The sequence below is a fragment of the Gobio gobio genome (assembly GCF_949357685.1).
Source record: "Gobio gobio genome assembly, chromosome: 8".
NCBI classification, from domain to species: Eukaryota; Metazoa; Chordata; class Actinopteri; order Cypriniformes; family Gobionidae; genus Gobio; species Gobio gobio.
In genome coordinates, this window is record NC_137114.1 from 22,730,278 (window position 1) to 22,757,813 (window position 27,536).

The window sequence follows — 27,536 nt, forward strand, 5'->3', positions numbered from 1 at the left end:
AGTTAAACAGAGCCGTTCAATCATGACGTCAGCATAGGCCTGCCCGAAAGTTAAAATCACAGTGGATTACATCAGGAATCTCCTATGTGCTTTTAGTAGTTATAGTTGTAGTAATTGTTGTGGTAACAGGTTGATTATAGACTACCACAAGGAAGGGAATTTATTTGACGAATCAGGCAACCATAGTCAGTATAGTCACATTTTTAATTCATGTCTGCCAAATTTAAAACATCTCTTCGACACAAGTGTCACCAAAGACGACTATGGATTGCATTAGCTGTTTTTAAATTAATGAAACAACAGAAAAGGGGAAAATAAAAAAGTGCAAGTGATGAACAGAATGATTGCAGGATATTTTGCTGCTCTAATTTCAAATAACTGACCAAAAACATACTGGGCCAAATATAAAACAAGTATTATATTTATACACACCTGTGAGAAATCACAACAATTTTGTAAAAAAAATAAATAAAAAAAAATATTACAATTAATGAATTAAAAAACACAAGAAAACAAGATCTATAGTAGTCCATCGCATTGAACACAACTAGAAAACAAATGTATAGAAAACTTCCCTTTTTTTCACAGTCAAAGCGAATACTCTCTTTACTCATCTTGTTCTTTATCAGTGACAGAATCCTTGTGAACAACGCCTACACAGACACGTTTTTATTTAGTTATTTAGATAATGTAATCAGTCCTGCTTGGCATTTAAATAAATCAAGACAATGATGAATTAATTGATTTATTGACAGTGTATTTATAACACTCAAAATCCTCTATAGTAAGCAATAGTTGTAAAATGTGATAGAAAGTTTGGAAGTCCTTGTCTCTTGCACTCAAGAAAACAATGCCACCTTCAGGAATCATTGTGAACAGCACAATGCTGTAGGTTTCGTTAACTCGTTATATTGGCTAGCTGGACCTGCAATTGTGTACACAAAGTCCTCTTCAGGGATATAGTCTTTGGTGTTACAGACACTTATCTTCTGGAACTGCCTCTAAACGTATGTATTGCTGGACGCATCATCTTTATTCTCATCAAACGGAGATATGTGGAGAAAGGGGAAAATGTCATGCTCTTGTGAACGAACAATTAACATGAATCGAAAACGAAACTTAGTTCTGAGAATCGATTAAATAGGCTACGTCTGTTTTTGGTATGTAGTAGTTTAAACGTTACTTTTCATACATTTACGTTTATTTAAATAACTGAAACGTATAGTTTAGTTTTAATATTGAGTATTTTAAGACATTGTTATTAAGCATCATGCTATATCTACAGCAATACGTGAGGAGAGGGGCTATTTGCTGAGTGAAATATCTTTATGCTTTCCACAGTTTACTGAGTTGTGACGTTGAAGGTTGTGGTGCTCCGACTAATCAAACCTTTCAAATCGGATCTGGAAAGAAATGGATCTGACGCATTATCTCGGATTTGGAGGAGTAAATCTGCTCTCTTCTGCCAGGGCGAATCTTCATTGTAATCTGGAAACATTGAGGTAAATCATCAGGTTAAAAACGACCTGATTCTCAATAGTTTTAATACGTTTTTTGAACTTGGCCTATTTGTTTGTTTAGACAAACTACCATGTAATGTCAACTTCTTTTTATCAGTTCTAGATTTCATTCTGTGCTTTGAGATTCAGTAGTGTGTCACTTTTCTCTCTGCAGGTTGAATGATTGTGGTCTCACAGATGAAGGTTGTGGTGCTCTGGCTTCAGCTCTAACATCAAAACTCTCACACCTGAGAGAGCTGGATCTGTCTGGGAATAAACTAGGAGACTTAGGAATGATGATGCTGCGGGCTGGGCTGGAAAATAATTTTTCTAAACTTGGAATGCTTATGTAAGATTACTAAAACACATTCAAAACCGCTAAACATTGAATTAATTTTACAAATGAGCTGGCTCTCAAAAATAATGCTATTTTGTTTGTGTGGCCACACTATAACATTACAAACTACAAATTAATTTTTATTCTACCATTTACTTAAATAATTTGGAATTAAAAAAAATAATCAAAAAAAATATTTGAATAAAAATAAATCTTTACATTAACAGATTTGCGTAATCCTATTATTGTGAAAACGACTATGGGAAGAGTTGTTGGGTCTGTTTTTCTTTTTTTTTTAAAGAATCTTGTAACATCTATATGAAGAGTTGTGTAGGGTTGTAGTTTTTATTTGTAAAGGAAGTCCCTGACAGAGTGAATAATGTGTAATTTTACTCTCTGCAGACTGAATGACTGTGGTATAACATATGAGGGTTGTGGTAGTCTGGCCTCAGCTCTGGCATCAAACTCCTCACATCTGAGAGAACTGGACCTGTCAATGAATACCCTAAATCATTTAGAAATGTTACTGCTCTCTGCTGGACTGGGGAATCCTTACTGCAAACTGGAGAAACTGAAGTAAGTATCAAATATGAGGTAGTCCTCATTATTGTCTGATGCCCACTGTATACTATGGAGGATCAAAAAAACTTTAATCAAAAACAGCAATATGTGTCAATAATATATCATTCAATAAGTAATGAAATTTGTCAACAAGTAGCCTAACATGCTAATTACATTATCTATTGGACAGTTATGATTTATTTAATGACTATTTATCTATATGAAATATTTATTTATTTATATATGGCACTGCTATTGGTTTGCCAAGTGTTTTTACGATTTGTTCATAAGTTAGCAAGTTATAAAAAATATGTTTCTAAGAAAAATAAACATTGTTGGATTTGACAAAGCTTGTATTGTTTGTGGCAGAATTGCAACTCTTTGTTACAAAAATGAATAGGTATGTAAAGTTGTAAAGACCAATAAAATAAAATAAATACAACTTTGTGACCACATAGTTAAGATTTGGCAGACCAAATAATTTTATCAACCATTTAGAAACCCATATCAGATAATGAGCCTGTAGCATCATGTTTTGTTTTTTTGTTTTCCTACAGGTTGGTGAGTTGTGGTTTAACAGATGGTTGTGCTGATCTTGCTTCAGCTCTGAGATCAAACCCCTCCCACCTGAGAGAGCTGGATCTGTCTGAGAATAGCCTAAGTTATTTAGACACGATGCTGCTCTCTGCTGTAATGGAGAATCCTTTCTGGAAGCTGAAAACATTGAAGTAAGATCATGAATTGGAGTGTCAAACTTGAGATAGACCTCATTAAGACATATCTATTGCAGATATAAAAAAGCTGAGGCTGAGGCTGGGATTTAGTGGGTTTGAAGTGAAAGTATGTTATGAACGTATACTATATGCGGGTATCGTTATCTCATTTTTGACCGAAGTGGCTTAGAGGCTTTAGCATCTGAACTTTTGAAGCCAAACTTTTTGGCTATAATTTTAAAAGGTATGTTTGGGTCAAAATCATGACAGCTCAGATCCCAAAGAGCACCATACCAACAATGAAGCATGGAGGTGTAATCATTGTGTTATAGGGCTGCTTGTTTTCAGTTGGGACTGGTGTAATAGGCTACGTTCACACTATCAGTCCAAATCCGTTTTTTTTTTTGGTTGTCAGATTGGAATCTGATCTAAAACTTAAAGTATCACTGCATGAAAAAAGGTGTATCCGGACCAGGATACTCCTGTATACACTGCTGAAATTCGGAAGAATCCAGGAGTATACTGGCCGGATAGGTCAAATTCCATGGATCCGTATATGTCCGTATTCATCCGAAATGGTACCAAATCGGATGTATGTTGTGGCCGTATACTCCCATGCTACAGCCATTTGTTGCCATGGCAAATAATCCCATCAAGTTTTTCCCAGGAGACATTTTCACACCTCTAAACAGCTTTGCCTTCCATCCCCTATTGGTCCTTCATCTCAAACTGGATTGGTTGTTTTTTTTAAAACCACTCCCAAAACCCAGACTGCTATTGGAGGACAGGGCGCATTGAAAACCCAGTCAAGTGACTTTAATGGTTACTTCTAAGGCTAAGGGTGGGCTAGGTTTTGTAGCATAGGGACTTGATTGGTTATAGGCCAGCTATGCAGATTTTGCTCATTAATATATAATATATATATATATATAATATATATATATATATATATAAAATAATCCCCTCTCCCTCCCAAAAGAAAAATACACACAAAACAATTTGAGAAAGTCTGAAATATTTATTAAAAAGGTATAAAAAAAAAAAACATTCTTAACAGCATTATAAATGAACATTAAAACAATGGTGAAACAAAAACAAGTGAACTAAATGTATTTAAAAGGGATGAAAATGTAAAGGAACAAATGTAAAAATATAAACAGTCCAAAGAACATAAATATACGTTAAAATGAATTGGTAAAGAAACAAAAAGGAAAAAAAAATGAACAAATGCATTTAAAAGACAGAGATGTAAAGGAATAAAATACACAGTGAACATAAAAAGGAAAAGAATAAATATACAAATTAAACAATATAAAATGAGAACAATAAATTTATAAGACAAAAAAAGTGTATATAAAATATATTAAAATACATATAAATATTCCAAGTAAACAATATAACCAAATAAAAAGAACAAAGAGCATTATAAACATACATTAAAATGAATGGGGGAAAAGATAAGTGAACAAAATGTTTCTAAAGGAAGGCGACGTAAGAAGAACAACAATACAAAACGTGGAGATCAAAAGCAACATGGACATCTAAAAAGGAACAAACATACAAAGTATACAATATAAAACGAGACAAAGAAATCTATAAATTAAAAAGTGTATATAAAATATATGTAAATACTCTATATATGGGAACCAATAAAAGTATAAGTATATAAACATAGGAATAAAGAAAATATAAAATGGAACAATTGAATATTAAAATTATAATTATAAAATAATTGTGACCAACTCTAACACAATGTTGTTTGAGTTTTGAACATTTTTTCAAACTGCCGTGATGGGCTGGTGATGTGATGCATAGCGTGGGTCAATCTAGTCTGGTTTGTAGTAGCTAGCCTAACCATCCACACTGGCCTTCCATCAACAACAGCAGCATCTTCATCAGACATCTTGTCTATAGTTGTGGTCTTCCACAGGTTCTGTGTTGGTTTGTGCAACCCTGGACCTGGTCTCCAGCAACTGCAAAACATGACAGTAAATTAACCACTAAAACTCAGAGAGGAGTATAGTAACATTCTGGAGGGAAAAAGCTTAACCGGTTTCTTAACTTACCCGTCTCTTTCTCTGACGGTTCTGTGTGATGTTCTTCATAGTGTTTCTTTTCTGGGCCTTTTCAGACTGAGCCAAAGAATACTTCCTTAGCAAAGTCTCACAAAATAAAATACATCTTGCGACCTGCCAAATAATACATTAATAATATATAGTTAATGCCAATAAAAGTAAGTAAAACAATTCAATTAAAATGTATTTGTATAGCGCTTTTCACAATACATATTCAGGGTTTTTCCTGGGTCAAAAATGGTCTTCGGTGGTGGCTGACAGACATGGTCATCCATACACACACATACGCACGGTAAAAAAAAAAATACCCTACCCACTTGATCTGCAAGCGCAATACTGACAATAAATTTGAAATAAATTCAAAAAAAGTTTGTAACTTTTGCTTATCTTATTTTGATACCTTGATGTTTGTTTTTGTTCCTCATTTTTACACTATTTACTGATAACTGTTTTGGTAATCATATCAATATTAAAAAAATAGTATTAAAAAAATGAACAAATAGCCTAATTTTCTGCCATATACAATTTTCTGCCATATACAATCAGCTAGCTAACAACAAATTTGTTCTGGGTTCACCTCACTCCAGTCTAAACTAAATGATTTTAGGCTATTTATTTTACTACATATTGTCCACATAAATAAGCTGAAAGACTGTTGATAATTAATAATAATTCTTACTATCCACTCTTGCTAAAGTGGGTAAGCACACTTGTGTTCTCATTTCAGGTGTTGTTCTGAGTAAATGATTAAACTAATTCGTGAGTTCAGTGTTGGACAGATCAGTTCTAACCAGTCTTTAAAATGATTCGGTTCAGAGGAGTCATTAGGTCACGAATCGGACATTAGCAGACGCGTGTGTGAATCCATCTTTAGAACATCGCGAAAGATTTGTCAAGACACAGAAAACACTTCATAACCGGATAGGATTTGTTTCCTGTTTATTTAAAGTATGCTTTATGTCAGCTGGTCAGAGAATCAGTCAATGTTTTTTGAGCGCATTTCACACCCAGCGGTAATTAAAGGAAGACGTCTGATAGCGCCACATGCAACATGGATTCGGTCTTCCGACCTTTTGATTTTGATTAACGTAAAATGTGAAACATTAGAAAGCTAAGAATGCTTATTTTGAAGACAGAGAGAGAGTGCGAGCGGGGTAGGAGCTCTGATCGTTCTCTCTGTCACTCAGTTAACGCAAGCGCAGCAGTCATCTGTTCTACATCAATCATAAATCACAATAACTCATCAAATAAGGCTTTGGCGGGACAAAAATTTGTTTTGGCGGCCGGCAAAAAAATTTCAATGTAGGAAAAACCCTGATATTGTTTCAAAGCAACTTCACAGAAAACGCATGCGTCTACATTACAGAAAAAAACAGAGAATATTAAAATAATGACAACATTTTTAAGATTACCTTTTACACATTCAGGGTCAACATCTGTAAAAGTTCTTCAGGATCATGGATCCAAAACTTCTGGATCATGAGGGGGGAAGAAACATGCACACACACAAATTAATATTAATTTGTTTGATAAAACATTAATATTAATTATCAACTTACGGACATGGACTTGCAAAACATACTCACCAGGCCCATACAAAAACTTTACAGTAGATCCAAAATCCTGGTTTGCTTATAATTCTTCAGAGTCCAAGTATGGTGTTTTCCTGTCCTCTCTGTTGAACAAGTGTACATGACAGTGTTCTCAGATTACTCATTCCAAAGCTCTGTTACATTTTATGACAAGCTTGATCTTAAAACTAGCTGACAGTAGGGATGGGCATCATGACCATATAATTATACATACATGAGAAATTTTATTTTACAATAACGATATCACAATATATATATTTTATTAAAATGCTACAGAATAATACTGCTTTAAAAGTCTTCACTGTATGATATTCAATTAATTAATATCACTTGATTCTAAAAGAAGCAGAAGGTCTTCTCTATTCTTTTGTTTTATTAAAATTATGACAAAGCTGCAGCCGCTTTAAGAACGGATGCACAGAATGACACACATCCGGGATTCCCCACGTTAACTTGAACTGTTTAACTTACTTAAGACATAACTGACTGTTTAAATCAAGTGAATACTTAACATGACAAGGTTTCTGAGATAATTGTGTGCATTTTACAGAAAGATAATTGATTTCGGGATCGCCTGCTGTCTGAGAGAGGCTTATTTTAACACATGCATGTCCCGTTCATTATTCTACATTCATGCATGTTTCCTTGTCAAAATGTCAAAAAGTTTTAGTACAGTCAGTGCTGCGTTATATACGCTATATTCCCATTCCGCAATATAAAACGGTAATGTTAACGTTTACAGCAAAATCACTAACAATAGTCAGTATCATCAGATCGCCATAACACCCAGCCCTATCTTAACAATATTACAACAAAACACAGAAACAGAATATGTAAGTTAATCACGATTAGCATATGACTTTAATGCACAAACGTTATATCTTGATAAGCAGTAGAAAAAATATAAAGGGGTTTACGTTACCTTCTGCCGTCTGCTGTCCGCCATTGGAAACTTAGTCTGTTCGTATTCATGTTTTTTCGTTCTCAGTCGACATCCCACAATCAAAATTCGTCCAAAATAAGATTTTAACAGGTTTAAAATGATCCATGCAATGCCATTAATGGACAGAAGAAGCCGTCCTGTTGAAGATTAGAAGCCGCGATCGCGTTGGGTCCCCGCGAGCCACGAGCAACTCCAACGACAACGGGTGTATAATTCAAACTGAAGGCGCGCACTGTCATTGGTCAGATTTCTGGATGACGTTCAGATTGACCAATCACGCTCAAAAGAACACGGAAAGACAGCAAGTAGCCTTGCAAATATAGAAAAAAACTTGTTGAAAACAACAGTTAGAAAATGTGTATATTTATTTTTATTTGCTGTTATATTTAATTAATTGGTCAAATGGTGTTTTGTGGTGTGGGCAGAGGCCTGGAAGTTTCAACCTGTGCAGATTTGCAGTGCAGATTTGTACTCTTTAAAAACAATTATTGTTTGATATTTAGTTTGCTATATATTTTGTTATATTTGTATCCAGAATTGAATGTAAAACCAGTTTGAATGTAAAAATACACCTTCACTGTAAAACAGAAAATTAAAGTAAAATATCTTAATTTAAATAAGGAAAAATCTGTAAACTAATAGTGTTTTCTCTAAAACGTTTAATGTAAATTTCTGTGAAGTTTTTTAACTTTATTTGACTTAAGATATTTGACTTATTTTACGGTTTTTGTTTTGCAGCTGTAGCTGCTGGTTTTTTTAGGTTTTTATTCTTACAGTGTAAATATAAAACTAATTTTTTTAGTTTTTAATTTTTTAAAAACTAAAGATTTACTTTAAAATGACAAAGAATAATGTAAAATTTTTAGTATGGACATAAACATAAACCTTTAATATAATGAGCTAAATATTGTATTACAGTTGTTAATTTACAGATATTGTTTGTAATTTTGCATGAATTTGTTATTTATGAAAACAGAAAAATAATACAGTGATGTTCCTGTATAAAAAAATGAGAATTACTGTAATTTGTCATTAATGATATAATCCTTAAAATAACAGTCAAGTTGTTTATTTAGATATTGTTTGTAATTTTACATTGTTTTAAACATAATTCAAAATTACAAGAAAATACTGTAAAAAACTGATGTTTTTTTCTGTAAAATTAGGATTATTTTTATTGGTTGCCTTATTTTTATTGGTAACCTTATTGGTTGCACCTACATCTATTGTGAGTGGTGGATTTCAAACCTCAAAACGCCCCTCTTTTGCAGCGTGTTAAAGTTAAGAATCTTGGAGTGACACTTTTTGTTAACAGTTGCAGAGCTGAAAGATCTGCTTGTGTTTCTGTGTTTCTTGAGCAAGTGAATCCCTGCTCTTTTTTATTCCATATTTTTATTTTGAGCATATTAGTTTTTGGTGTTTTTAAAACAAACTTTTTCATTTTCCACATTTCATCTCCTTTTTATTTAATTCTATTATTGCCTACAATTTGTAAAACTTTGCAAAAATTGTTTGGGGATAGTCTAAAATGTTTGGTTAATTATCCTTTGTTAATTCCATTACATTTCTTTGTTTATTTCATTACATATTCAGATTTTTTTGTGAACGTATATGTTCAGACAGGGTTTTTATTTTGTACTGTTTTTATAAAAAATATTTGATTAAGAGACTCTTTTCATGCAGTGGTTTTAAGGCCCTGACACACCATTCTGATGGTTTGGCCCAGACCCAGGCAACATGAACCAACCCCACAGTCGGCTTTAGTCATTGCTAGTTCGGTTTAGTGTTTCAGGGCCTTAAGAATTATTTTTTCTGTGTAAAAAGCTTGTTTGCTGTAGCCTACAGTAGATCAGAGATAATTCTCAATCCTGAAGTCCTCCCCTGCCACCCCTCCTTCTGAGAACAGCCAGCAACTAGTGTCAGTCATTAACATATGAAAGGTCTTCTTCACACCTAACAGTCCTCAGTCCTAGCACACCCAGCAGTGTTTCAGCTGTATATGTCCGTGAAATTGCACAGATTCCTGTATACGTCCGCATACGTGAGGTTTCCGGGTTTTTCTGGAAATATACTGTTCCGTGTTACTCTGATCCGCTTTTTCCCACATACATCCGGTAAACATCAAATTACACAGGAGTATACCTTGCCCGGATAGTGCCGGATTTCAGTGTTTTCATGCAGTGTATTGACTGTCCACACTGTGTATCTCAACTGTTCAAATCCGATTTGTGTGACCATGCCCCTCTTTCGTTTTCTGGAATATCTGCGAATGTTTCTATGGCAATGCCGTTGCGTTAGGGATACACCAAAAAACAACAGCAACCGCAACACGGAGGGGTTTGCTATAGGGATGTTGTCTTATTTACAACATAACAATGTTTAGCCACTTTGCTTCCCTGGACTACTGCATCTTATAAGGCAGCAAAATGCAATCAGGGGTTAGACTGAAACAGATTTCCAGAAAGGCGAATAGAATTTCAAAACCACATATGAATGTAGCTTGAAACGGATTTGTAAAAAAAATTCATTCGAATATGCACAAAAATTGGATTTGGACTGACAGTCTGAACATTAAGATGGATAGTGACAAATACCAGCCAATTTTGGGACAAGGGTGGAAGAAAAAGGATGAGGAGGAATTTCATCTTTCAGCATGAAAATGACCCTGAGCACAACTATTTAGACTTGTATTTTTTCTGTTTCTATTTGTTTATTACTTGGATTCTTGGTTTCAATACCACTTTAAAGGTGGAAGAAATCTGACAATTTTTAGATCTCAAAAACCTGCAATTTTAACATGGGTGTGTAGACTTTGTATACCCATTAAAGCATTGATGATTAGACTTTTAATTGTAATTGTGGGTAATGATGTAGCCACTGGAGTTCACAGGTTCACAGATCAATGTGTCTTTAACTAAAACAAAGATTTTTTTTTTTTTTTTTTTTTGCAGACTGGTGAATTGCGGTTTCACAGATGGAAGTTGTGTTGCCCTGATGTCAGCTTTGAGATCAAACCCCTCACACCTGAGAAAGCTGGATCTTTCAAAGAATACCATTGATTACTTAGAAATGATGGTACTCTCTTCTGCAATGGAGAATCCTTACTGGACACTAGAAACGCTGAAGTAAGATTAGATTAGATTAGATTAGATTCAACTTTATTGTCATTACACAAGTACAAGTACAAGGCAACGAAATGCAGTTTAGGTCTAACCAGAAGTGCAATAGCAGCAAGTGCAGGATATATACAATGGTTGCGTAAGTGCAGGACATAAAAATGTTCTGAATATATATAAATATGTATAAGTAGAGAGATGGTTATTACTATAAGTAGAACTGAATTTACAGATGAATATATACAGTGAATAAATATACAGATGGCTATTACTATAAACAGAATTTACAGGTGAATATGTACTATGAATAAATATACAGATGGCTATTACTATAAACAGAATTTACAGGTGACTATGTACTATGAATAAATATACAGACGGTTATTACTTGAACAGAATTTACAGTTAGAGGTATACAATAATATGTTAGGCTAATATGAGGAATATAGCAGTGGATTAAGTTAGTACAATAAATTATGGACAGAGCTATCCGAAAGAAAGTGTAAAAGTGCAGTGGAAAGTGGTTGCATATTCCAGTTAGAAGTACGGTGCAAAATGCAAATGTAAACATTGTTACTGTAAATACAGTCGGCAGTGCAGATGAGCATTATCCAGTTACGGTATGGTGGTGCAGAATGCATAAGTAAACAGTTGTTACTGTAATAAACAGTCAGTAGTGCAAATAACAAAGTGAAGGCAGATGTGAGGTAGGAGAGTTATCAGTTTATGAGGGAAGTGGATCAACGGGGGTTTGAGTTCAATAAAGAGACAGCTCTGGGGAAAAAACTGTTCTTTAGTCTGCTGGTCCTGGTCCGGAGGATCCTGAAACGCCTGCCGGAGGGCAGGAGAGAAAACAGTCTGTGGGCTGGGTGAGAGGAGTCCTTGAGGATGCTGCGAGCTCGATGCAGGCAGCGTTTCCTCTGGATGTGTTCGATGGCAGGCAGTGGAGTCCCTGTGATGCGCTGGGCAGTTTTCACCACCCGCTGCAGTGCCTTGCGCTCCGCAACAGAGCAGCTCCCATACCACACTGCCACACAGTTGGTCAGGATGCTTTCTATTGCGCAGCGGTAGAAGTTCACCAGGATGGCCGAGGAGAGCTGATTCTTCCTCAGTGTCCTCAGGAAGAAGAGGCGCTGGTGAGCCTTCTTGACCAGGCTGGAGGTGTTGGTCGTCCACGACATGTCCGCCGAGATGTGGATCCCCAGGAACTTGAAACTGGAGACACGCTCAACAGCCATTCCATTGATGTGGATGGTGTCGTGTGTGCCTCTTGACTCCTTCCTGAAGTCCACGATGAGCTCCTTCGTTTTGGTGGTGTTGAGGAGCAGGTTATTATCAGCGCACCATGTGGCCAGGTGCTGGATCTCTTCCCTGTAGGCAGTCTCATCGTTGTTGCTGATGAGACCAATCACCGTAGTGTCGTCCGCAAACTTGACGATGGAATTAGTTCCATACACAGGCTTGCAGTCGGAGGTGAAGAGGGAGTAGAGAAACGGACTTAGCACACAGCCCTGTGGTACACCAGTGTTGAGTGTGATGGATGTGGAGCAGGTGGATCCTGATCGAACATTCTGGGGTCTGTCAGTTAGGAAGTCCAAAATCCAGTTACACATTGAAGTGTTGATGCCCAGGTCTCCAAGTTTGGCAATTAACTTGGATGGGATGACAGTGTTGAATGCTGAGCTGAAGTCAACAAACAGCATGCGTGCATAAGTGTTTTTACTGTCCAGATGGGTGAGCACAGAGTGCAGTGCCATGGAAACGGCATCCTCTGTGCTCCTATTGCTGCGGTAGGCAAACTGGTGTGAGTCCAATGTGGATGGTATAGAGTCTTTTAGGTGTTCCAGGACCAGCCGCTCAAAGCACTTCATAATGATGGGTGTGAGTGCTACAGGGCGGTAGTCATTAGGGCACCTCGGGCTGGAGTGTTTCGGCACTGGCACAATGGAAGTGCGTTTAAAGCATGATGGTACAGCTGCTTGGGCGAGAGACAGGTTGAAAATGTCTGTAAAAACCCCAGCGAGCTGCTCCGCACATGCCCTGAGCACACGTCCAGGGATGTTGTCTGGTCCAGCAGCCTTGTGCGCGCTGATCCGGCTCAGTGCCTTGCAGACATCTGTGGTGGAGAGTGTGATTGGTGGGTGGTCAGCTGAGGGTTTGAGCTTGGTGGCAGTTTCTCTGTTGTCTCTTTCAAAACGAGCATAAAAGTAATTTAGCTCATTCAGGAAGTTGACATCAGTGGCTGCGGGGGTGGAGTGGGGGGGTTTGTAGTCACTGATGGCCTGGATGCCCTGCCACATGCGTCGAGGGTCAGAGTTCGAAAAGTGACCCTCAATCTTAAGCTTGTAGCAGTGCTTGGCCTTTTTGATGCCCCTCTTCAGGTTTGCCCTGGATGCGCTGTAGGCTTGTGCATCTCCTGATCTGAAGGCAGTATTGCGTGACTTCAGCAGGAGTCGTACTTCCCTGTTCATCCAAGGCTTCTGATTTGGGTATGTGGTGATCTGTTTCTGGGTTGTAACACTGTCGATGGTGGTATTGATATGATCCAATACTGAGGAGGTGTAGGAGTCAATGTCCGTGTGAGCGCCACTGGTGGCTTGAGAAGCAAACATACTCCAGTCTGTGTTTAGAAACCTTTCCTGGAGTGTGGAGTCTGCCCCCGCAGGCCACACCTTGATGGTTTTCATTGATGGCTTCACGCGGTTGATGAGGGGTGAATATTTGGGTCTGAGAAACAAAGAGAGGTGGTCTGACTGTCCCAGGTGGGGGAGGGGTGTCGCAACGTAAGCTCCGGCCATGTTTGTGTAGACATGGTCTAAGGTTTTGTTTCCTCTGGTGTGGCAGGAAACATGCTGGTGAAACTTGGGTAGCACTGACTTTAAGTTTGAGTGATTAAAGTCACCTGCAACAATAAACGCAGCTTCCGGGTGATCAGTCTGTTGTTTACTGATGGCTGCGTGAAGTTCTTTCATAGCAAGCTTGGCATCAGCATCGGGTGGAATATAAGCTGCTGTGATAATAGTGGAGGTGAACTCCCGCGGTAGATAAAACGGTCTACATTTAACCATGAGAAACTCCAGGTTAGCTGAACAATGACTCCCAACAATAGCAGAGTTTGTGCACCAAGCTTTGTTAATATAAATGCACAATCCACCCCCTCTGCTCTTCCCAGAGCCATCTAATGTTCTATCCGCCCGGAGTGTGTGGCGTCCCGCTAGCTCGATAGCGGTGTCCGGTATTCCGCTGTTTAACCAGGTTTCCGTGAATATTAGGACGTTACAGTTCAAAAGTTTCTTACTGTGTGTGATGCTGAGTCGAATCTCCTCCATTTTGTTCACTAGCGACCGTACATTGGCAAGGAAAATGCTGGGTAAAGAGAGCCGATGAGGAGTAAGCGTTAGCTTAGCACGCGTTCCTCCACGTCTCCCTCGCCTTTGTTTACGATCACGCCGCCGTCTGCGTGCACTTCCGCCCGGCCGGGTAGAGTGCAGAGTCACCGGTGTCTTAGCGATCTCAGGAAGGAGTTGTAGATTGTCCATAAAACTGTCGGAAATTCGCAAACCAATATCCAAAAGCTCAGCGCGGGTGTACGATGTAAAGGCACAACTGTTCTGTGCGAACAGAACTGTTCTGTGCGAACAGACCCGAGAAGAACAGGAAAGAAGAAAGAAGATCATGTCTTTGTAGTCTTTTGCAATAAATCTTGGGTCTCACAGAATTATAGTTATAGTTTTAAACCATAGTGACACTCAAAGGTGCATACCAAGACTGTAAACACATACTACTGGTTTGTGTATACAGCATGGGCGTCACTAGGCCCTTCACTTCTGCCCAGCCCCCCTAAAAAACTGTGATTAACTGCGTAATCTGTACATTCATTTGTGATCGTTTTAAACATATGAAACCGGTGGCTTCGGCTTTGTCCCGTATTTTAGTCTGCGTTAATCAGCGCGTTCTTCCATCCTCAGCGGCACCGAGCAGAGCGCACGTCAGAAGCAGAGGACAAGGTGTATGTGTTTATCTGAGCCTCATTGGTCCATCACCGCTCGTCAATGTCAAAATATTTGAGAAAACCTGTCAAATCAGAGTAGACAGGTTTTATGTTCACAGAAGCTGATGAGCGTGAATTTGAGCATTTTTGCTTCAGTTAAATGTAAGTAGCTAAACTCAACATTTCATATTTGACAGCTACTTTAGGTTAGAAATGTTAAAGGAACACGCCGACTTTTTGGGACTTTAGCTTATTCACCATATCCTCCAGAGTTAGGTAAGTCCATACATACCATTCTCATCTCCGTGCGTGCCATAACTCTGTCTGACGCACCCACCGCTAGCCTAGCTTAGCACAAAGACTGGAGGTAAACAGCTCCAGCTAGCCTACTGCTCAATAAGTGACAATATAACGCCAACATTTTCTAGTGCTGTTCCTAGCCATATCGGCCTAGAAAATCGCAACTTTTCATTTTCTGTCGGTCTCAGTACACAATGTAACTATACACATCACAATATTTAAATAGGAAAATGTTGGCGTTATTTTGTCTCTTAAGCAGTAGGCTAGCTGGAGCCATTTACGTCCAGTTTTTGTGCTAAGCTAGGCTAACGGTGGGTGCGTCAGACAGAGTTATGGCACGCATGGAGATGAGAATGGTATGTATGGACTTCTCTAACTCTGGGGGATACGGTGAATAAGCTTAAGTCCCAAAAAGTCAGCGTGTTCTTTTAAATGACAAAAATAATCAGGCAAACTAATAAACATTTGTCTAATTTTGCCATTTTGAATTGAAAATAGGCCTATGTATTGTGATTCATAATGTAGGCATACGATTAATGATGAATGTGTACATGTTGTAAATTAATATAATTCCATTTGTAGCCTTCAGTAAACTAAAAAAAGTTCAGCTTTAGTTGTGAATTTAGTTATGAATGTGTGCATATTGTGAATTAATTTAATAAACTAGTTACCTGGCTTTCCTGATAGCCTTCAGTAAATTAACATGTCTACGAAAATTATTCATAAAACATAAATATATCAGTTGACCATATGTTTACTTTCTTCACTGACATAGACGAAAATGGAAAGACTATATCAGTCAAAGTTCAGCTTTAGGAGGGGAAGAGACAGGGCAAGATAAAAACCGAGAGATGTGGAGATGAGGAGAGACAAATAATTTACTGCCCACTGACATTGTTTTTAAGCTATTGTTATCTCATTTTTTTGGCCTTCAGAACATCTTAAAATGCACATATGTAGATCAGAGAAATCAAAATTTCCTCGGGGGAGCATGCCCCCGAAACCCCCTTACTCCCATTTGGGACCTCAGTTGGGAAATCCTGCTAACTATATTTCTGGGTACAATTAAGAGATGTAGAATATGGTCATGCAGAATAAGGCATTAATATGTGCCTTTATAAGTACTAATAAACAACCAATATTCCAGTAATATGCATGCTAATAAACAAGTTAATAGGGAGAATTGGACACTAAACAAAATTTACTTTTTATATATATATATATATCTCTCATTGGGGGCTGAGCCCCCCTAAAATTAAGATCCTAGAATCGCCCCTAGTTTAAAGTCAGTTTTAAGTACTTCAAAATCCTCTGAAATGAGCTGTGTCCTAAAGGGATAGTATGTTGGTGTTCTCTCTGCAGGTTGAAACAATGTGATCTCACAGATGAAGTTTGTGCTGCTCTGGCTACTGCTCTGAGATCAAACCCCTCACACCTGAGAGAGCTGGATCTGTCCGAGAATAAACTGGGAGACTTCGGGGTACAGATGCTCTGTATTGTGCTGGAGATGCCTTACTGTAAACTTGAAACACTTAAGTAAGATATTAGTCACATTCGGTGTTGTAGTTAAGGCAAAGCAATTTAATTTTAATATTTTATTAAATGTATTTGGAGATTCCAGCTTCACTGACCTGAGAAAGACAACAGAGATAAAGTGTTATTGTGTTTATTGTTCTTTCTGCAGGTTGGTCAGTTGTGATATCACAGATAACTGTTGTGTTACTCTGGTATCAGCTCTGAGTTCAAACCCATCACACTTAAGAAACCTGGATCTGTCTGGGAATAAACTTGGATACTTAGGAATAAAGCTGCTCTCTGATGCATTGGAGAATCCTTACTGTAAACTGGAGACATTGAAGTAAGATCATCGCTCTGAGACTTGCAATTGAACAGGTTCTTAAAATAAATAATATTTGAGTTTTATAGTAGGCCCTACACTTTTTAATCATTGTGATATATATATATATATATATATATATATATATATATATATATATATATATATATATACATATATACATACATACATACATACATACATACATACATACATACATACATACATACATACATACATACATACATACATACATACATACTTCACCTGTCAGGGGTCATAATGTTATGCCTGATCGGTATATATATACTTCATATATATATATATGTACCGATCAGGCATAACATTATGACCCCTGACAGGTGAAGTGAATAACACTTATTATCTCTTCATCATAGCACCTGTTAGTGGGTAGGATATATTAGGCAGCAAGCAAACATTTTGTCCTCAAAGTTGATGTGTTAGAAGTAGGGGTGTGCAATATTGACAAAAAAGGATATCTCAATATTTTTAGGGATTTTCTCTATAGCGATAATTAGATATTTTATGTTTTATTGTGCTGGTATCGTGGCAGGTTTAGGACTGCCATGGTCAGCTGACTCCTAAAGTTTATGATATTCCTCATATTCTTTGTCGTGGTCAGTTCACAGCAGTGGCAGAAGTCATCTTTACCTTTATAAATGTATTTTTTTCCTTTAAATGTATGCATGCATCATCTTTTGTCAATTTCATAAATTTAATAAAAAGTATTTATAATAATAAGACAAAATAGGGCTGTTACCAATCAAATTAAATAAGTATAAACAAAATACATCTTTGCAGTGCAAAGGAAACACAGAAGCTGCACCTGAAGTGGCATTTAAATCATTTACAAAGAATGTTTAATTCAGCTCAGAGGTGACAAATTAATAACCTGCAGTTATGCATAAATAATGTTTTGATGTTTGAAATGATTTTAAATATGAAAAGATACTTTAACTGTGAAATTAAAACCGCCAGTAGGTGGCAGCAAGTCACTGTTAATGAATGAGTCATTGAGATTCAACCGATTCATTCAAACGTCTGATTTATTCAAGGAACAAAGCATTTGAGTGTCTTAATCTATCTTAGTCATTGAATAATTGATTCAACTGATTCATTCAGCAAGAAAACACAGCCGTGTTTTGCTCAGACGCAATTACAGTGCTGTAGGAATGTCACAAGTACCGGTACTTCGGTACTAAGTCGGTAATGAAATTATAAAAATGTGATACAGCATTTCTGTAGTACCGGTAGTACCGACTCCTGAGTATATTCGGTACCCGCAGCTGCGTTCAGTCACTTCTGTGTTTATCTAGGCGCAGGGCTCCAGACTGTAGCCGAATATATATACTAGTGTCTATAAACAGGGACGTAGCACAAGATCCCGGGCTCTATGCATAGGCAGTCCTGATGGGCCCCCATGTTCCATGTTAAAATATATTCCAGACTTTTCAAGGGCCCTCTCTCCCCTTGGGGCTCTGGTAATCAGTACTGGTTTTACCCCCAGTCTGACACCCCTGTCTGAAAATATTAAACTGCAAAATACTATTTAAATATTACTCCTGCATGTTTTGCGTCTCTGTGTGAATGACGGGCGGTCGGGTGCAGATGTGTGGGCAGGCGGGCGCGCACACACACACACACACATACACACTCACACAGCTCGTGACACTCATCAGCTCTCTGACACAAAGGTCTGGTCACAGTGAGTAATAGCTCCCTAGACGGGAAGGTTATTACCGAATAACAACAGTAAATTCACACAGTTATTGTATGCTGGTCATATAATTAGAATATCATCAAAAAGTTGATTTACCTCACTAATTCCATTCAAAAAGTGAAACTTTATATTATATTCATTCATTACGCACAGACTGATACATTTCAAATGTTTTTTTTCTTTTAATTTTGATGATTATAACAGACAACTAAGGAATATCCCAAATTTAGTATCTATAAATGATAAGACCAATACAAAGAAAGGGTTTTTTAGAAATCTTGGCCAACTGAAAAGTATGAACATGAAAAGTATGAGCATGTACAGCACTCAATACTTAGTTGGGGCTTCTTTTGCCTGAATTACTGCAGCAATGTGGCGTGGCATGGAGTCGATCAGTCTGTGGCACTGCTCAAGTGTTATGAGAGCCCAGGTTGCTCTGATAGTGGCCTTCAGCTCTTCTGCATTCTTGGGTCTGGCATATCGCATCTTCCTCTTCACAATACCCCATAGATTTTCTATGGGGTTAAGGTCAGGCAAGTTTGCTGGCCAATTAAGAACAGGGATACCATGGTCCTTAAACCAGGTACTGGTTGCTTTGGCACTGTGTGCAGGTGCCAAGTCCTGTTGGAAAATGAAATCTGCATCTCCATAAAGTTGGTCAGCAGCAGGAAGCATGAAGTGCTCTAAAACTTCTTGGTATATGGCTGCGTTGACCTTGGACCTCAGAAAACAGTGGACCAACACCAGCAGATGACATGGCACCCCAAACCATCACTGACTGTGGAAACTTTACACTGGACCTCAAGCAACGTGGATTGTGTGCCTCTCCTCTCTTCCTCCAGACTCTTGCACCCTGATTTCCAAAGGAAATGCAAAATTTATTTTCATCAGAGAACATCACTTTAGACCACTCAGCAGCAGTCCAGTCCTTTTTGTATTTAGCCCAGGCGAGACGCATCTGATGCTGTATGTTGTTCAAGAGTGGCTTGACACAAGGAATGCGACAGCTGAAACTCATGTCTTGCATACGTCTGTGCGTAGTGGTTCTTGAAGCACTGACTCCAGCTGCAGTCCACTCTTTGTGAATCTCCCTCACATTTTTGAATGGGTTTTGTTTCACAATCCTCTCCAGGGTGCTCTTTTTTCTACCACATATTTTCCTTCCCTTCGCCTCTCTATTAATGTGCTTGGACATAAAGCTCTGTGAACTCTTTTGAAATGACCTTTTGTGTCTTGCCATCCTTGTGCAATGTGTCAATGGTCATCTTTTGGACAACTGTCAAGTCAGCAGTCTTCCCCATGATTGTGTAGCCTACAGAACTAGACTGAGAGACCATTTAAAGGCCTTTGCAGGTGTTTTGAGTTAATTAGCTGATTAGAGTGTGGTGTGTTCAATATTGAGCGCTACTGCTGCTCAAATTGCTCAAGAAGTTAATGCTGGTTCTGATAGAAAAGTGTCAGAATACACAGGTCATTGCAGTTTGCTGTGTATGGGTCTACTGCCCAAAGCGCCAACAGTGGGCACGTGAGCAGCAGAACTGGAACACAGAGCAATGGAAGAAGGTGGTCTGGTCTGATGAATCATGTTTTCTTTTACATCACATAGATGGACGGGTGCGTGAGCGTCACTTACCTGGGGAACACATTTCACCAGAATGCACTATGGGAAGAAGGCAAGTCGGCAGAGGCAGTGTGATACTCTGGGCAATGTTCTGCTGGGAAACCTTGGGTTGTGCCATCCATGTGGATGTTACTTTGACTTACCAACTACTTAAGCATTGTTGAGACCATGTACACCATTTCATGGAAATGGTATTCCCTGTTGGCTTTGATGTGGCCTCTTTCAGCAGGATAATGCTCCCGGCTACAAAGCAAAAAGGGTTCAGGAATGGTTTGAGGAGCACAACAACGAGTTTGAGGTGTTGACTTGGCCTCCAAATTTCCCAGATCTCAATCCAATCGATTCCAATCCAATCAGTGGAATGTGTCAATTGGCAATGGTGGAGTCAATGCCTCGACGGGTCAGGACTGTTTTGGCAGCAAAAGGGGGACCAACACAATATCATAATGTTATGCCTGAATTCATAAAGACAACAATGTCAATATTTTTTATACGTTTATTAATTTTTTTTATTATTAATTTATTTAATTCTGTGTTGTGTGTTTTCAGGTAATCAAATGAAGACATAAAACATTAATTTAATTTATCTTTTAATCATATGAAATTAAACAAACTTTTTTTTGTCAAACATCCTGCTGCACAATGAGATTTACTGCTAAATTAAAACATGGAAGGAAAATTGTTACAAATATATTTCTGTCAAGTTAAACCAAACTTTTATTTTGACAGGTTGCGTGAAGATCATGAGTTTGTGTTTTTATGATATGACAATAGTTTTTCTCAAATTAAACGATAAAAATATGAAGTTCGTCATGGATATGAAGTTCATGTATTCATGTCCTCATATAGTGAGGCGGCAGAGGCTGAAAACACTGCGAGCTTCAGTGTGTGAGAAATGAAACCGCGCGTCTGCGCCATTCATTCACGCAGAACATGCAGGATTCATATTTAAAGTCTTTTTGCGGTTTTATATTCACAGACACTAGTCTATATCGTGATTTGATTAAAGTGTACTGACCTGCTTTTTATTTATTCATCCACATTTGTCCGGGAAATTCCACGTTATACAGTAAATTCTGTTTATATGACTTGATACTGCCATTTCCGTCTCTGTTTTCTGCATCGAGGAAATCATAGGGCCCTACATATAAGCATGCATTGAATACTAATTAGTGTTGTTAGGGTATAATCCCTGTTTTATCAGTATGTTTCTTCTGAACTCTAAGGAATGTTTCTCCCTGCAGATTGAATGATTGTGATCTCACAGATGAAGATTGTGTTTCACTGGCTTCTGCTCTGAGATTAAAGCCCTCAAACCTGAGAGTGCTGGATCTGTCTGAGAATAAACTAGGAGATTCTGGAGTGAAGCTTCTTTTTGCAGGACCAGAGTGTCATCTATCTAAACTTAGAACATTAAAGTAAGATCCAAATTTAAGTTCCACTTGTAAAGTTTTTAATTAAATAAAAAATACATGTCTATTAATCAGTTTTCATTGTGATGTTAATGTGATTTCATTGTTCATTTAAGTTATTCTAGGTCACAGTGGCTGTGTTATTGTTGTTGTTTTTTGCACAGGTTGGTGAATTGTGGTATTACAGGTGACGGTTGTGCTGCTCTAGCTTCAGCTCTGAGAACACACCTGAGAGAGCTGGATCTGACTGGAAATAATGTAGAAGATTCTGGAGTGAATATGATTGCTGATGGGATGCAGAATCATTCCTGCCAACTGGAAACACTGATGTAAAATCATCTCTGAGTATTGCAAATGCTCTGATTCTCAAAAGTTTAACTAAATTTTTATAGAGGAATTTGGGTCATACCTGTATAGAAGGAAAAGGCAGAGGAGCAAATTATAGTTTTATATAATATTATATACACCGATTAGGCATAACATTATGACCTAATATTGTGTTGGTCCCCCTTTTGACAAAAACACTAACAGGTGTTGTGATGATGAGATAATCAGTGTTATTCTCTTCATTCTCTTTAGATTATTTTTAAAGAAATCCAGTTTTCTTTTGACATATAAGAGGTCTTTGTACCATTAAAATACCCTGAAAGTGGTTTTGTAAATGAGGCACAGTGTAATTGAATTTGTAAAAATGTGTTGAAAGATGAAGCTGCCAACTGTATTGGATCTGTAAGAGAATTGAAAATATTTTTTATGTGCAATTATATTTAATTATATATTACAGGGATAGTTCACCCAAAAACGAAAATTTGATGTTTTTCTGCTTACCCCCAAGGCATCCAAGATGTAGGTGTCTTTGTTTCTTCAGTAGAACACAAATGAAGATTTTTAACTCCAACCCTTGCCGTCTGTCAGTCGTATAATGCATGTGAATGGGGTCCAATTCTATTAGAGTAAAAAAACCATGCACAGACAACTTCAAATTAAACCCTGCGGCTCGTGGCGACACATAAGGTCAAAATACCAGCCGGGTCATAGATATATACATAGATGCCTCATTAGTGCCTGCACAGATCAGTCGAATGAGAATTCTATGTATATATTTATGACCCGGCCAGTATTTTGACCTTATTCGCAGGAAGTTATGGCGGTATGGAGAGCTGATGACATTCGTCTGATCTGAGGTGAAATAATAGCATAAATACAGTTTATACAGATCGTTTCGTGTCTTAAGACATCAATGTGTCGTCACAAGCCGCAGGGTTTAATTTGAAGTTGTCTGTGCATGTTTTTTTTACTCTAATAGAATTGGACCCCATTCACATGCATTATATGACTGACAGATGGCAACGGTTGGAGTTAAAAATCTTCATTTCTGTTCTACTGAAGAAACAAAGACACCTACATCTTGGATGCCCTGGGGGTAAGCAGAAAAACATAAAATTTTCATTTTTGTGTGAACTATCCCTTTAATATAAATTATTATCTTATAAGTGAACCTCAAGGGACATATTTAAATAATAAAACAATCCATGTCATGACTCCTTTAGCTGTTTTCTGCACTAAAAGTAGTGTGTGAAAGTTTCTGCAATTGTATAAAGTACATTAATAGTTAGGCAAGTACTGTTTGGTTGATGATTTGTTTTCTATGGCTAAACAACTCCAGCACCGCATTTTGAATTTAAGTTTGCATTACTTTTGCAGTACAAGAGTAGGGCACATAACCAAGAGATAACAGCAGTGCTAAACTGCTTTCAAAATTTTAAGTCTGAAACATTGGTTAACCCAGGGGATAAGTTTAATGTGATTAACCTTATAACTTTGCCAAATCGCTCACGATTCTGGGAGATACTTAATATTGATGTTGTGCTGTACATCTGGATTTTATAGTACTCTATACATCTAAGGTTACCTATTGGCTTGTGGTTAAAGATTAAAGTCTCTTTAAATAAGCTATTAAATGAGCTGATTGTTGTTGTTCTCTATGCAGGTTGGTAAGTTGTGGTTTCACAGATGAAGGTTGTGCTGCTCTGGCTTCAGCTCTGACATCAAATTCCTCAAAACTGCGAGAGGTGGATCTGTCTAAAAATAAACTATCAGATTCGGGAATGAAACTGCTCTCTGCTGGACTGGAGAATCCTCACTGTGAACTGGAGGTGCTTAGGTATCTTCCCACGGTTTCTCCTATTAAACATATTAGTAAATTAGTTGTATCACCGCTGTTTGAAGCAAATCCACAAATATTCAATACAAATATTGTGTGTATATATATATATATATATATATATATATATATATATATATATATATATATATATATATATATATATATATATATATATATATATATATATATATATATATATATAAATGTTTTAATGTTCTGTTTGTGGACTCTCTTTAGAGTCATTCATCTATAGAGTAAACAGAAAGAGTGAAAAGTGTTATTGTTCTCTCTGCAGGCTGAATGATTGTGAAGTGTCAGATGAAGGTTGTCGTGCTCTGGCTTCAGCTTTGACATCAAACCCCTCACACCTGAGAGAGCTGGATCTGTCAGACAACAAACTAGGAGACTTCGGAGTGAAGATGCTGTGTGCAGGACTGAAGGATCCCTGTTGTAAACTGGAGATACTGAAGTAAATTGTAGACAGAGTTTTATCTGTTCGTTTAAGGTGCTTGTATCTTAAAATAATATAATTTTTGAGTCACATAAGGCCACAGTATATTAATATGACTGATTATGTGGTATATTTATAGAACAATTAACTAACAATTATCTACTAAAACAGTATTTTTAATGCCAAAAGAGGGTTTGTGCTGGTGCAATCTGGCCCCAAATCTGGCAGCTGTCATCTGATACTGGTCCCCCTTTTCTTCCTGTCTTTTCTTTACCATACCTTTAAAAAAAGTCCTCGTCTCTCAAAATTGTGGAATATAGTATATTTCTAGGTCAACCACAACAAAGCAAAACACAAAAACCTCTGATTCAAGTTTTAGAATAAGGTTCAAGATAAGGAAGTGAAGGAAGTAAGGAAGTCTTACTGTTCTCTCTCTACAGATTGAAACACTGTGGTTTCACAGATGAAGGTTGTGCTGCTCTGGCTTCTGTTCTGGGATCAGATCACTCATATCTAAAATATGTGGATCTGTCTGTTAATACGCTTGGGGATTTCGGAGTGCAGCTGCTATCTGCTGGGTTTTACTAAACATTCTAGATGTAAAGTGGAAATACTCAGGTAAGACCATGTCATTAAAACTGATAGTCTTTTAAATTTTACAGTTGTTATATGGGAATTAGATTAACAGAGTTTTTAATTGATCACCTTGAAATAAATGCCCTGAATGTATTAATTTAATTTTTTATTTGTTTTGATTACTTTTTTATAGACACAAGAAATGATGATTGGACCACAAAGACGACAGTTTATATCATTTTGCTGCTTTTTGAAATTCAGTCATATAGTGTTTTGCAATGGAAACATTATCTTGTTCAGAAGACACAATGGACTAAATCATGTACCAGCAGAAGATGACATGTTTCATGAAGACAAGCTCTAATCTAAGATCTGAGAGTCATCTGAGCAGTTCTACGTAACGTATTTAATGGCTATTAATCTCCAAATAAGTGGACCTTGCTAAAATATTCTGTGTACAATTATGTCTTTTCAACATCTTTAAAAGCTTGGACTTTATGAGTATAACATACACACATTTAAATGTTGAGAAAATGTGAATTTTTTGTCAACTTTTACAACCATATATGTATACAATTAATTAATTAATTTTAGTCCAATGTTATTGTGGTTCATTGTAGAGCTATCCACCTTATTTTTAATGTAAGAGCGGGTGCAGCTCTAATTTGATTAGTTTCTGGTTTCATCCACTTTCGTTTATTTTATGATACCTTTTGTTATGGATATATTCTTTTGGAATCGACACACCTGACTGTTCTTTGACTGTCGTATAAAATATATGGCTCAATAAAACAGCAGCAATAAGGGAGCAAAGTTCTTCTGTTCTCTTTAAACAAGTTGTACTGTGCAACACAACCATGTCACTGACAATGCTTGTAGGATTAACTCCATATAACTGCAGTTCATGTATTATTTGAAAGGACTGAATTTACCTGTTTATAAAGAATTTTGGAAACCGAGAAGATTTGAGTGTCATCATGAATCCAAGCAGTTCACGTAGCTCCTCACGTGAGTGTCATAAATCTTGATTATTACAGAGTTTGATCTGTTTTAGTCACATCAAACTTTAGTCACATCAAACTTCACTCTAAAAAATTATGGCTATACGCTAGTCTCAGCAAATCACCAAAACAGTCAATTTATTAAGAAAAACAAAACTTTTGTTCAAACTGAATAAATAAAAAAAGCTACAGAGAAAACTTCCTTTATCACATTGTCTATCACTAAGGGTGTGTTCACACTTGGCATGTTTGGTTCAATTAAAATGAACCCTGGTGTGATTGCTCTGTTAGTGCGGTTCATTTGAACATGTGAACGCTGCCATCCGAACCCTAGTGTGCACCAAACATGCAGACAGAGACCGATGAAAAGATGGGTCTCGGTCTGCTTCTGCTGTTTTGACTGCTTTACACATTTTATAAGCTCTTCACAAATTCTCAGCTGGTCAAAATGCCATTATATTTAGGCTACGGGCAGATACAACGAGCGCATTTAGCCCAGCACACAGCTTTGTTTTGGATGTTGGGTAAGTTCTGTCTCAAAATAGTTAATAGGCTATGTCATAAAAGCCAATCCGGCTGTGAACATATCTCTATGCCTTTAGGTTTGGGATCTTTTGGTTTCGGTGATAATAATACTGAATGTAAAAAAACTGAATGTTAAGTGGACCAGGACAAAAAAATGTGGTACAAACCAAGAGAACCGAACTACAAGTGTGAACACACCCTAAGGCAAGTCATTTCAGTTCAGTTCTCTGAGCTCTGCACACAACCTTTAAAGTCTCCTATTATAAACAATGAAGCTAACTACATTGCACAATTAATCTCATATTTACATTGTGTCTGCACACCTTATACTGAGATCATTCACCAGAAGAACCCAGTGAAGAAAACTATAGTATTCATTTTTGGTTAATAAAACAGCAGCAATAAGGGAGCAAAGTTCTACTGCATTGGCTACAATGTTATAAACATTTTGCAATAAACACTTTGTGAATAGAATCCTTTGAAGCAATGGGAGTAAATCAAAATAGAATGTTATAATCAACACTTTTTGTGATTAGTTAATCGGTGCAGCCATTATTGTAATGGCAGTTGTCCCCATATACTGAATGAACAAGAGTAATTGTAACATGCAAAATGGTACCTCTAAGAATGAAAGTGCCAGTTTTCAGTTAAAGGACCAATCAAACCTCTTTCTGATAGAGTTCACTCTAAAACGCTCAGACACGTTAACCAAGTTTTTAGCATGACTTGTAGCCTACTAAAGCAACTATTTATTTGACCATTGTTCTCATTGTTATTTGCTCATTTGAAATATTATTGTTCAAGCAGATAGCAGCTTTACTATTTAAGTAAAGCTGATATCTGCTTGAACAATAATATTTGATTTCCTATAGGCTACCTGAAAACATTACCAAGATGGCCAGCTACTGTACTGTATGTGGACTAACTTGACTTCCAGGGACTTTAACCCCTTTCATTTTATATAGCCTACTCTATTTATGACACAATGATGTTCCTTCTCGACAGAGATGTCTTTATATTACTAGATGTCATTAAAACTGAGTAATAGAATGCTGACCTACCGTAAAAAAATAGTTAT

The 27,536-nt window shown here is 37.3% G+C and overlaps 1 protein-coding gene across 2 annotated transcripts; it reads left to right on the plus strand.

The window, feature by feature from the left end:
* The first annotated feature begins 861 nt into the window (after positions 1–861).
* On the plus strand, positions 862–25,890 carry LOC307130624 (ribonuclease inhibitor). 2 transcript variants are annotated; one of them, XM_079823707.1, is made up of 14 exons: positions 862–1,160; positions 1,342–1,502; positions 1,675–1,848; positions 2,239–2,412; positions 2,955–3,125; positions 10,672–10,845; positions 16,490–16,663; positions 16,812–16,985; positions 21,571–21,744; positions 21,903–22,067; positions 23,729–23,902; positions 24,201–24,374; positions 24,797–24,974; positions 25,126–25,890. In XM_079823707.1, exons 2-13 carry the CDS (start codon positions 1,414–1,416, stop codon positions 24,942–24,944), a joined length of 1,965 nt encoding a protein of 654 aa, XP_079679833.1. In that variant the 5' UTR covers positions 862–1,160; positions 1,342–1,413; the 3' UTR covers positions 24,945–24,974; positions 25,126–25,890. The 2 variants fall into 2 exon arrangements, with proteins under 2 accessions (XP_079679833.1, XP_079679832.1); XM_079823706.1 differs by having other exon boundaries at positions 872–1,007.
* The last annotated feature ends 1,646 nt before the right edge of the window (positions 25,891–27,536 follow it).

Excerpts from the sequence above, each read along its gene's own strand:
- LOC307130624 (XM_079823707.1), top strand. The coding sequence starts at position 1,414 with ATGGATCTGACGCATTATCTCGGATTTGGAGGAGTAAATCTGCTCTCT. Across the intron at positions 23,903-24,200 it reads TGTGAACTGGAGGTGCTTAG|GCTGAATGATTGTGAAGTGT; the intron begins GTATCTTCCCAC and ends TTCTCTCTGCAG. Across the intron at positions 24,375-24,796 it reads TGTAAACTGGAGATACTGAA|ATTGAAACACTGTGGTTTCA; the intron begins GTAAATTGTAGA and ends CTCTCTCTACAG.